The 12,782-nt window shown below is 40.7% G+C and overlaps 1 protein-coding gene and 1 pseudogene across 1 annotated transcript; both read right to left on the bottom strand.

Moving 5' to 3' along the window:
* Nucleotides 1-3,095: 3,095 nt before the first annotated feature.
* On the bottom strand, nt 3,096-4,081 carry LOC147620713 (histone H3-like centromeric protein cnp1). Its single transcript, XM_086825343.1, has 3 exons — nt 3,858-4,081; nt 3,522-3,662; nt 3,096-3,231 (listed from the first exon to the last, which is right to left on the bottom strand). The coding sequence occupies exons 1-3, from the start codon at nt 4,079-4,081 to the stop codon at nt 3,096-3,098; spliced, it is 501 nt and encodes a 166-aa protein (XP_086681469.1).
* A 2,411-nt stretch (nt 4,082-6,492) lies between these two features.
* Nucleotides 6,493-7,142, bottom strand: LOC147620712 (protein RETICULATA-RELATED 1, chloroplastic pseudogene; annotated as a pseudogene).
* Between the last annotated feature and the right edge of the window lie 5,640 nt (nt 7,143-12,782).

The raw sequence follows: 12,782 nt of genomic DNA, 5'->3' as shown, positions 1-12,782 counted from the left end.
CTTTACACATCATCATCCATGTGGCAACTCTTTTTCCACTCTTTTGGTCAACACTCACACACCATACAATATCACATGTGGCATTCTTATCTTACCACAATATCTTGCACCTCTACGGTGCTTTCCCACATACACACAACACCGCGATTACATCTCTCAACACCCCCTCTTAATTGAGGTGTATGTGCTTTCTCACATACACACAACACCACGATTACATCTCTCAACACCCCCTCTTAATCGAGGTGTTCCACAACTCATTCATCACCCATTAATGTAGCATTACACAATCGCAATCGCTACCTCTCAACAATTAAGTATATATTTAAGTGCAAATAATAATATAAGTAACAATGTAAATAATATAATGTAATAATAATAATAATATAATGTAACGTGAAATAGAAGTATGATTTATGATTTATTATATTTTAATGATTTTAATGAAGTGTCCTTTATTTACTAGAGTATAAACATAAGGTATAAAAATAAAAATAAGTTTATAGATATTTGTAAGTAATATAATAAACACAAGTATAAATTTATTAAAAATATTATAAATTTAAGTGTAAGTATAAATATGAGTATAAGTTATAGATCAAACTCATTTATACTATCTATTCTCTAGCTTTCCCTTTGTGTGCTAGCTCACCCACTACCCATCATGGCCACCTCCCCTGCTTTCACCACGTGGATTAGCAGCACTCGCTATGCTCACCTTGGGGACCAGATCTACCTTAGGTTTTGCAAGAGTTTGGACCTCAAGGTTGTCATCTCCACCTTAGACCCAAACTGCATTTTGCGATGCAATCAACAACTTCACCTACTCTATCCCAAATTCCAACTTGAGCTGGATTCCTTTGGAGTTCATCTTCAACATGAAGAGTGGATCCAACCACAAGAAGGCGATGAACAGAGCTCTAGCTCATGTCGGACAAGATTTCCACACTATCGCTGTTCCAACCTCCTACAAAGAGAACATCCCACTCGATATCATTGAGTGGGATATTGCTTTTGCTATTTACATCTTGAACTCTGATGTTCAAGACCCAGAGGATGATGAGATTCAGGATCTCCCTCTAGTGGAATACATAGATACAGAGCCAGAGGAGACCACTCTAGATCTTGTCAATCATTGAGTCCGCAGAGAGCTCTCGCATGGAACTTGCATCCATTCAACTTGATGAAACCCAAAGTCATGACCCACCACTAGCTTCATTGAGTGCCATCACCATCGAAGGGGTGGAGTACGTCCTCATGCAGGATGTGTTGGAACTCTTGGACTTGAGGAAGGAGGAACTATATAGTATACTTGTGCGAGATGCTAGTGATGATTTCTTGGACTTTGATTACCAAGAAGCCCTACCACAGGTTGATGAGGTAGGGCAATATGATGAAAGTAGTGTAGATGATATCTCTGCTATCATTGCCGTCTAGAAGCAGATTGAGGATATACCTCCTCAATATGAGATCTCAGATGAAGAGTGTGAGTGCTTGCAAAATGAACTCTTCAGACCTTGACCACAACATGTGACACCTGTGGTCCAGCTGCGGACGATGGGCAGACCCATTCCAGGAGCAGATCTGGAGGCACCCTTGTAGAAGGAGCTTGACGAAGTAGACAAGGTATCTCCTTTTACCAGTTTCTCCCTAGATTTGATATTTAGGGCCTTTAGGATATGTAGACCCCACATGTATGATCCTATGCCCACCATCAGAGGAGGCTGGGAAGTGCACTGTCTAAAGGCTCGTGCGTGGAAAGCCTTGAATCTGCAAAAATCAGGGCTTCCCACGCGAGCCTTTGGACAATGCACTTCCCAGCCCTCTGGGCATCGGATCATACATGTGGGGTCTACACATGCCCTAGAGGCCCTAAATATCAAATTTGGGGCCATTCTAAAAAAAATCATCCTCTCCCATGCATTGCATGATCAATGCTGACATCAATTTTATTGGTTTGTAGGAAATTGTGTATCTTGATGAATTTGCATCGAGGCAGAGTGGAAGATTTGGGGGGGCCCAAGGAAGGGTTCAGGACTCTGCACTCAAGGAGTACATTGGCAAACTTGCCAATGATGTGATAGTCTTCCACAAGACTTGCTCTCCGGGGTATACAGAGAGCTTTTTGAAGATTAAAGTACTTACAAAGGGTGCTACATTCAAACTTATTTTGACTAAATCAAGTTTGAAAAAAGTTGTTCCACTTCGATGCTCAAAGTTACTTTACTTGTTCTTGGCTGAAAGGTTAGGGCCTTTACATTCTATGGTGGCCCGTGGTGTTGTTTTGCGGGGGCACAGGATCCCACCGTCATGAGGAGAGAACTTGAAGGGTTGCATGTTTTGATTCCTGCCACCATCAAGGCAGCTTCAGAGTCAGAGAGCCTAGTAGTAAGAAGCCTAGGATATAGCTATGATGATTATGTAACTTTGATGACTATAATTTTTTATGCTATATGAATGGAAATTTGGGTTACAGAGTTTTTTGTTCAATACGTGAAGGGATTTAATATTCACGTGATCACAAGATTTTTTGTGATAATAACACATGTGAACAAGTTATTCACATATTCTCATGTTACTGTTCACAAAATAACAGGTCACTTGTCATTTGGGAACCCCTTAAAAGCTTGGCTACACATGGGAATAAGCTATTCACATGTTCTCATGTTACCATCTTCACATAATAGCAGGTCAGTGGCCACCTAAGAAGATTTTTTATGCCCGACAAAGATAATTTTTTTAGGTCCTTGTGAAAGCTTTGTGAATATAACATGTGATCACAAGATTTTTTGTGTTATTAACATATGTTACTAACATGTTCACATGTTCTCGTTTACGTTAGTGAAATCCCTGAATACGTGTCTTGTAATGTATTTTATTAGTTGACTCAAGCAAATAAATTCAAATTACACACGTAACTCAAATAAAAATTGTATCCGTTTGAAGAAACATATAAATCAACAAATTATATAAACTCAAATTAAAAGAGACTTATTTGCAACACAAGATAAGAGAATTTTTTTTTAAAGATATACATCGAGATTTACATAGCTTTTGAGAATTACATTCATGATGCAGGATATACAAAAATAAAATTAAAGATCCTGGCCCGAAAGATCTCTCCAGCGTTGCATGCGTCGCACCAACTGCATGTCCTTTTCGCTGATGGTGACCCTCCTCGCATGGACATGCAAAGCTTTGGAGGCACTCCAGAAGGCTGTGGAGGCATACCTAGTGGACATTTTTGGTGACACGGTGTCCATTCAAAGACACATATAAATCAAAAAATTATATAAACTCAAATTAAAAAAGACTTATTTGCAACACAAGATAAGAGATTTTTTTTTAAAGATATACATCGAGCTTTACATAGTTTTTGAGAATTACATTCATGCGAGATATACAAAAATAAAACTAAAGATCCTGGCACAGAGGATCTCTCCAGCGTCGCATGCGTCGCACACTGTGCATGTCCTTTTCATTGATGGTGACCCTCTTCGCATACATGGACAACTGCAAACACTGTGTCACCAAAAATGTCCACTAGGTATGCCTCCGCAACCTCCTGGAGTGCCTCCAAAGCTTTGCTTGTCCACCGCATAGGTAGTGGGCTTGATGTTGTTGCGAACCTAGAACCTCCTATCACGATGGTCTTGCAGATCCTGCATGATCTCTCGCACCACATCCTAAAATTAGCATTTGGACAAAACACAGCTATTGACCATCGCTCCACATTACATGCTTGATCTCTTGAAAATTACTTGTAGTGATTTCCCCTTTGTAGATCTTGCAGTATTTCTTGCACCAACCTCGAGAAAGGCACCTTGGGTATAATCAACTCAGCACTCTTCTAGAACCTCCTAATTTCATGAAGAGCAGTAGTGCCTGGTCTCCATCTTCTCTTCTTATGCGTAGGTGGATGCGCATTTCCAGTTGGAGCAATGAGAGCAGCTTTCCTAGCTGGAGCAGCAAGAGGAACTTGACCTTCATCATTGTTGATGTCAGTACGTTCACTAGATCCGGATGAATGAACCGGTGTCTTGGAAGACATCTTGTTTTCTCTTTGCTTAGTACGTGCCATACTCACATGCTAGAAGGAATGGAGAGAAATGGAGGAATGAAAATAAATGAAAGAAGTGCCTTTATTTATAAATGGAACTTACTAGAAGTTATTGACACTTACTTTAAAAAATATCAACACTATCAAAAAGCTATCCATGTTGACTTTAGTAAACACTTATTTTGAAAAAGTTATCCATGTTGACTTTAGCAAACACCTATTTCTTTAAAACATTGGATTGCTCTAATACTCTCATAAACATAAAATGTTATTTCATAATTACAATTCTATCGATATTTCCATTTGCTACCCGACTTTCTCTTGGGTTGTCAACCATTTTGCATGATGTTCTTTGGCCATGCTATTTTCATATCTTGCTTTCCTCACTTCATATATTCCCTGTGAACAGCTTCTGTATCATTGGATTTGGACTTTATTAATTTGTCCTCATATCTTATCTCTATTCTCCTATACCACCATTGGAGTAACTGCCTCATAGGATTGGAATAATTGATTCCACCTCCATGTGCCGTTGCTTTTTGGAATCCGCATCGAGCTTGCCAATGAGATCATTCCATGCCTTGTGTGGACCATATCGCCAAACTTCCTTGTTCAGCAAAGTATAGACCATGAGCCTCAAGTATGTATTGCATTAAAAAACACAGGATCCACAATTAAACTCAAAATATTACATTCACAATTTAATTGTAAAAATGAAATGGAGACCACACTGACCATATAGTGTGTAATGCAATTTTAAGTCCATGCCTCTGTCATTGAGTTATGAAAGTTTACAACCACCTCTTTAAATGCATTGGCATCATCAGAATTGAATGTCATCTTTTGTAAAAGTGGTGCCAATTTATCAAGTGCAATCTACACATTGGCCTTTGCTATCCGCGTCCATCCCCCATTGCTCCGATCACGGACAGCCATGTGTAGTTTTTTCCATGCTTTATACTTCTCTGGTTGTTTTACAAGCAACTTACCATCTTCATCTCGTGGTGGAGATAATAATTTCCTAGCCTTTACTCCCCCAAAACACGGTTTACATGGCAAATTTCCACTCTTACCTAACTTTTTCTCGTCCTTTTTTATTTCTACTTGGCCCAGGTGCAATCCAACATCAGATAAGACTTAATCTACCTTCTTGCATGTTGCATTAGCATCTGAAGTAGGTTGCATCTTGTAGGCAAAACACACGTACTCAAACACCAACTTCTCTATTATCCTTACCATGCAATGCAAAGTGCAAAAGTGGACCCTTTTTAAGGGTATTTCTAAAATAGGATCCCACTTAGGATCTAATGGCACCAACATTCCATTCCTTTAAACACACTAGTCACGTTGTCGTGATGTGGACGGTGTCGCTGGGAAAGTGCGAGACTTCTAGCTGTGAGAGTAGCTTCTAATCCCAACAAGGAAACACACACACATAACTCTCCAAGGAGCATAAGACATCTCCATTTTTGATGACATGTACATGTGCCAATTCACTTCAATACATCCCCAAATTCAGCTTGATGATTGCACATAAATTGTGTGTCAAGAGCATGACCAATTCCAAGCATAGATCTCCTGATTCTTTTTCCAAATGCCTCAAACCAATCACATGTAGGCATAACACAATCTACAAATGATTTCCATATACATGTGACCATTCACATCACATATAACATATAATGCCAATTCCATCATTTCAAGGTGTCTCTTGATCTCGTGAAAACCTGCTTTCAGATTCCAACAACTCACAAAGCAAAAGATGACATATGGCATATGTACAACATAATCATGTGATTTTTAAAAATTCCATGTCTAGCATTCCAAAATCCAGCTGAGTAGAAAATTAAATCCAAGTCCCAAGATTCTCCAAAACAACAAGAAAAAGCTTACCCAAAGCCTTATCCAAAAGCTTTAAAAGATAGTGTAATTATTTAAGGGCTTTACGATTTTGAAAATCGTAAGTGATAAACAACAAAAAAATTCACTTATCTCAGAAAAAAAAAGAAGCGAATTTATGGCTTTCGCTTTTCTCATTATTTGCTTCACTGCTGTATGCGCCGGATTCTGATTTCTTCACGTATTGTGAGATTTGTTGAAGATCATATCCCTAGATAGCACTTCATTTCCTCTTTAAATCAAAATCCAAGATGCCCCATACAGTTGCCACCCTCATGAATTTTAAAACTCTGGTTGTATTCCCGTCTGGTTATGATTTTTGCACACCTCCCCCTTTTGATATGCGCTGCTTCTGGTTTTTCTCTCTTTTCCCGCAAGAGATTCGGGAGCCCTTCACTTTTGCAGCTAAAATCTTGAGTTTCCCCCGATTCGAATACACTGCGCCTCCATTATTTTAGCTTATTAATCGGAAATTTCCTTTTAAAAAAAAAGACTCTTTCGCATGCCACACAAGCTGCCACCTTGCGTCTGCGCTAAGGTGCAGCTGAAGTCCTCTCCAATCCATTGATAATTTGATATCGAGCATTCGAAGAAACAGCAAGGAATACACCCCATAGTGCTGCACTTTTCACGAGTGGTGGTATGGGTATGTCCTCATCAGATTTCTTTATCTTCTGCTTTAACAACATTATGGAGTTCGCAATCCCTTGGCCTATTATTCCACAGCTGAAGCCAACTGCTCCATATTGAATACCCTTGTAAAAGTATGAGGCAATTTTTTGTTGCACTGAGAATTTCCTGCCTGGAGTTGCAGCCTCAAAGACACTGCTGGGAAGAGATTGAATTGCACGTGAAAACTGAGCCACAACTCCAGTGGTGGGAGCTGCCCTTTTGAACTGTATAAACGGAGCTAGCATGCCAACTAGAGCAATATCCACAACAATACCAACTACAAGATCTGCCATGTGTAAAGCTCAAATTCATTCCAAAAATCATCTCCTCTCTTTTGTACTTCAGCAATTGTCGCACAGCAGGAATAAATTACAATCTCTGTCAGTATCTTGAAGAGAAAACTCTGGTCAGCCAGCATGCGGTTGCATAGCATGGTGCTACCACGAATGGCTACTCCTAATGGCCATTTAGTCCCCTCAAGATCCATGAACCGAGTGAGAACAGAAATCATGGCATTCCAAGACACGATATCTCAAAAGGGCATTCTTCAAACCAATCCTTACATCATACATGCTCTCACATTTCCATACATGTTGAGAAGGGTGTTCCCTACTACAAGGTCTACCATAAGCATAAAACTCCATAATTCACACCACACTCATGTACAGAGGCTTCGAGTCCTGACTCCGCCTCAGCTCGTCTTATTGAACCTCATTTACAATATGAACATATGTACTTTGGCATCATATAATGACTCAAGTCATGGCACTTAATCCCATGCATCTGGATTTGCATTTAATGGCCTCATATACATGGTTTCACACCATAGACGTGCCATGGCACGACATCCACCCCCTCTAAACCTGCACATCCTCTGGTATGTGCCAAATCATCATCAAGATCCACATATATCTGGATGTCGTCTTCATCTTCTACATTATCAGGGAAATCATCCTCTTCCTCTTCAGCCATATCCATGCTATCACTATCAAGCCTCTCATCCTGAGTCTCCTGTGAATCAAAAGGATCAGTGTCATGTCTTCTTTTAAACATCTTGATCCTTTTGCCTGCTACAAGATTCTTTATCTCTGTTCCATCAAGCTCACATAGGGTATACGTGGCATTTCCATGCACATGCTTGACAATGTAAGGGCCAAACCATCTTTTTGCAAACTTTCTTTAAACAGTGAACTGGTTGTCAAGGCTACTATCATACATTAGGACCCAATCACCTTCTTCAATAGGTTTTGGCCGGAGTCTGTGTCTTCTATCAAATCTTTCTTTATTTTTCAACCTTGCATCTTTCAAACGAGCTTTAGCAAGCTCTACATCTTCAGGCCTCCTCTCCAGCTGCCTTATTCGCAATGCAAGGAGGTCTTCCTCCCTGTTCAATCCTTCCACCCAGGGTAATACATTCCAAGTTGGAACTACTTCTTCAACTGGCATTACTGGCTTCTGACCATACATTAATTCTGCAGGCATTTATCCTGTCACTGAGCTATGAGTTGTACGGTCAGCCCACAAAGCATATGGTAGCAGCCTTGGCCACTCTCGCATTCTTTCTCTGCATGCCTTAGCCAAAGCTTTAATGATTGGAGGATATCCTCGCTCACTTTTACCATTGCCCTCAGGGTTGTAAGCACATGTTAGGGACAGTTTGATGCCAATTCTAGAGAAGAATTCCTTTGCTTCTTCAACATCTAGCTCACCCCTATCAGTTGTTATTTTCCCAACACAACCATACCGGCAAATCACATCTTCCAAGAGAAATTTGCATACTGTTTCCATACTCTTTGTTCTAAGAGCACGCCCCTCTACCTGATTTGTCAAATCTTCTCTTGCAAGTGCTATGTACCGCATCTGCCAAATTCCCAAAGGCATTGTAACTAGATCCACTACCCATTTGTAGTGCATGGCAGGTGGGTAGGTTGGTGGTTGCAAGCCATCACGATGTTGCACATTTGAGTACATTTGACATACCATGCATGTTTCCACATATTGGGAAATATCCTTGTACATTCCTTTCCACCAATATCTTTCCTTTATTTTGGTAAAGGTGGCCCACACACTTCGATGTCCAGCCCAGAGACTCTCATGGAATTCTTTCACGAGCTTCCCTTGAGTCTCTTTATCACATATGACTCTCTGTGGCATAGCATTCCTCTGCTTAGGATGCTTCCACAGGTACCCATCCTTTAGAAAATACCCATATGCTTTTCTGCGGATCCTCTTAAATTCTGAGTCAGACCAATTTTCATGTCTTGTCAAAGTACTCAAGTATTGACCAATAAGCAACCAATCTCCTTCATACATTTCCTCAGTAAAAGACTCAAGTGCATTTGATAAGCAAGTATGGTCCCCTTTTGCATATGCAGTAGTATATCATCAATGTCACTAATCATCCCTTCTTCATCTTCATACCTGGCTCTTGATAGCATATCTGCAAACTGGGTTATCTTTTCCTGCAATATGCTCAAACTCAGGATTTAGTGACTTGATATAAGCAATCCACCTAAGCATAGCGATATCTGGAGTGGTGCAGCTTTTGCAATCATCCCAAGGAGTGGCAAGCAATCAGTTTCCACAAGTACAGATGCCCCAATAAGATATTCTTTTTCACATTTTAGAGCAGTGACTATTCTCCATAACTCTCTCTTGATCTGCGGATATTTTCGTTGACGAATGCTTAATACCTTTGCTCTAAATCTGATTACATACCTGTGATCATCCTCATCATCTTGCTCTACTGCCCATCCTATCCCAGTAGGACTAGTATCAACTGTAACAATCACAGGCCTGCCACACTCATAATCTGCCTTCCTTAGAGTAGGTGATGATTGGAGCAAACATTTCAGCTTCCGCATAGCTTTAATATGTACTACACTCCACAAAAATTTTTGATTTTTCCTCAAAAGTTGATAAAGAGGATCTGCTACATGTGCATAATGTGGGATCCAAATAACATAAAAGCCACATGCACCAAGAAATCTCCTCAGCTCTGTAACATTAATGCATATCTCTTTCATTCTTTGTATTGCATCTATCTTGGCTGGACAAGGTCGGCGTCCATTAATACTACAAAGATGCCCCACTATTAGCACTTCACCAACCCCAAACACTGATTTCGATCCAGACAAAGTAAGATTCACATCTTCAAGCCTGGATAGAATCATATCACAATCTTTTATATGATTTGCCACAAACTTGCGGCACCCCCTCGAATCCAAATCCTCATCTTTATTTTTCTCATCACAGCCCTTTATTGGCACATCATCCAGAAAAGGCATAGTTATTTGTGGTATGAAGTCTCGCAAGACTTTATTCATTCCATTCATCATATGCGCCACTGAGTTGGTGGCTCCCTGTGGTAAGGTACACATTCTTACCAATCCCAAAGGAGTTTTCATTGTGGTCAAGTCCCTGCTTTGTATATCCAGCTGAAACTGATCATATCCCGAATACAGATCACCCATAGAGTATATAGCTTTCCCTGCAAATGCTTTTGCAAACTCGTCCACAATCGGACCTACTCCCACATTCCTGATTGTGACCTTGTTTACAGGTTGCATGTCTTGAATGAAGCGCAATGTTTCATTTTTCTTTGGCACGGTAAACCATCTGTTGGAGTATGGAGCGCATGATGGCTCCAAAATTCCCATCCTGATCTTTTCTTTTAGTAATTCCATCAGCTTTGGCAAGAGAGCCTTTGGTACTGGAATCGGCCGCCGCCCCCAGGTTCCAGGGCACATGTGGTACAGTGAAGATCACCATTGGCGCTGTTACACTTGGATCAACACAGCCTATCTCATGCGGCTGAAAAGCAAAGGCTTTCCCATGTTTTACAAGCATCTCCTCAAAGCATTCCCTTTCAACTGGCAACAGAAAATCCTTTTCATCAATCTTCAGCTCTTTTAGGGTAAACTTATGCCCAATTTTCTTCGGATCTCTGAGATTCGGTTGCATAGAGGCTTCATCTATTTTCTCCTTGCTTCCTGGTGTGGCAAGGGCAAGGCAACTAGTTTCACCTTCTTTGCAACTGTTTTGTACTTTGTATCAACATGAGCATCCATCTCACAATTCATGTTTTTACATTCCATCCCCTCAAATTCCCGGATTATATCATACATCCCCACAGATGACACCTCTATCATCTCATTTCCACCCTGTAAGCATGCTCTTCCCATAGCAAAAAGCACATCCATAGTATCCACAAATGACACCTCATCAAGCACCCCTGAAATAAACTCATTCTTCTCCAAAAGACCACACTGCTCAAGACTTTTTTGTTCATTTTGTACATGTCGACGCATACCCCGCTTTAAGTCCTTGCTTTTTACAAAGACCAGTGACCCATAGCTAGAAAATCCCTGAAAATTTGCTGAAAAGTTATTTACATTGATTGAGTCCTGCGAGAACTCATTTTCCCTTGTACCATTGGAATCCCGCTTTACAATGGCACCTGGCCAAAATCCCTCATCTCCTTGTAGTTCATGAATTCTCTGTTTATCTTTGGGAGTGACTGTGCTCGAAGAGACTCAGGGTTCCTTTCATGGTTAATGCAAACTGTCAAGAACTGAACAGTTTTCTTACCATCTTTACTCCTTATTCTTGCATATGCCGAGCCATCATCCAAAACCTTTGTTTCCATCCTCACAGCTGTAATGTAGGGTTGCCCAAGGATGAGGGGATACGATGACATCTCCTGAACAAAGAAGTTCTGATCATCTTTCACATCCCCTATAGTTACCCTTACATTTGGACAGGCTGCATAGAGCTCTCCAGATGAGTTATTAGCTGCTTTAATCATCCACCCATGATCTACATCCATTGGCCACTTACATTTGTTGTGGAGATTTTTAGCCATAAGATTTATTTCAGACCCATGATTAATTAGAGCGACATACGGCTCTTCCAAGTCACCTATCTTGACAAGGGTTTCAGTGGTTGCTCTTGCCCAATGGCTCCTGGAGTAATGACTCTTTGTAAGAACTTCTTTTTCATCATCCTCATCCACAAAGTGCACTTGTCGTGCCCCTTCAGCAGAGTGATTACATTCCACCACATTTTCTCTCTCTTCCTTTTGCTGTACATATACTCCATGAGTCTTGGAAGTGCTTGCCTCCCCTTGTGATGGAATAGATTCAATTATGGACTGCCTTTTCCTTCGTATAATATCAATTATCTCATCATGGAATTCTTTCTTTGCAATCCCCAAGACTAGTGTAAATTCCACCCTGCTGTTTAAAATCCTCTCTTCAAGCACCTTTTTGAGATCTATTGCGGCTTCAATATCAGATTGAAGCTTGTAGAGTGGACTTTTCCCTTTACCCTTCTCCTTTTCATGCTTCATTTTTGCTGGCACTTCTTCCATTGATACTTCCTGTGGAGGTCTGCTATGCAGTGGAGGCATATGTGATGGCCCAAGATCCTTCTTTTCACTACCACGAGTGACCCTTTTTGATGGCCCTCCTTCCTCATTTTCCCTCTTACGCTTTTCCTCTACCTGTGCCTCATTATTATGGCATTTTGCAATGTAGGCATGAATAGATAAAGAATCCACAGGCTCTTCCCAGCCAGTCTCAAGATGTATACAGTCACCTGCCTCATGCAAAGCCTGCTTAGACACCTTCTTTGACGCAATTAGTTCCATTGTTGATGGCCATTGGCCAAAAATCTTCATTCTCATAATCTTCATCATTCTCAGATTCCTACTTTGATTGGCCAACCTTTAACCCATAGGTTGCTGCCTCAACCATAGAGATAGCATGGCTAGCAGCCATATCCTCAACCAGCTTTTTCATCCCTCCTTTCCCAAAGTTTGTGCTTAATGGAAGACCAGTCTCTGTAAGGTGAATTTTCCCATCTTTGAAAAACACAAGTTGATTTCTGAGGGCTTCTTTATAGCTAGCATAGTCTTTCTTTGCATGTTCTGGGTCATCACACCATATACATCTGAATGTAAACCCTTCTTTGCTTTGAGGCCTTTGCATAGAAGCCTGCCCTAATGGTAGCTCTTTTTCCTCAATCCTGGACATCTTCACAACCCCTCTATCACTGTGTCTCACATACAGCGAGAAATCTGCATTGGCTACATGAAAGCCAATAGTGACAAGATATTCAGAAATCTTGTCAGACCATGCTCTTGGTGCTT

Source organism: Cibotium barometz, chromosome 31 (genome assembly GCF_041138505.1).
Source record: "Cibotium barometz isolate CiBa-2024 chromosome 31, ASM4113850v1, whole genome shotgun sequence".
Classification (NCBI taxonomy): domain Eukaryota; kingdom Viridiplantae; phylum Streptophyta; class Polypodiopsida; order Cyatheales; family Cibotiaceae; genus Cibotium; species Cibotium barometz.
Note: the sequence above shows the minus strand (reverse complement) of the source record. Positions and strands in the feature narration are given on the sequence as shown.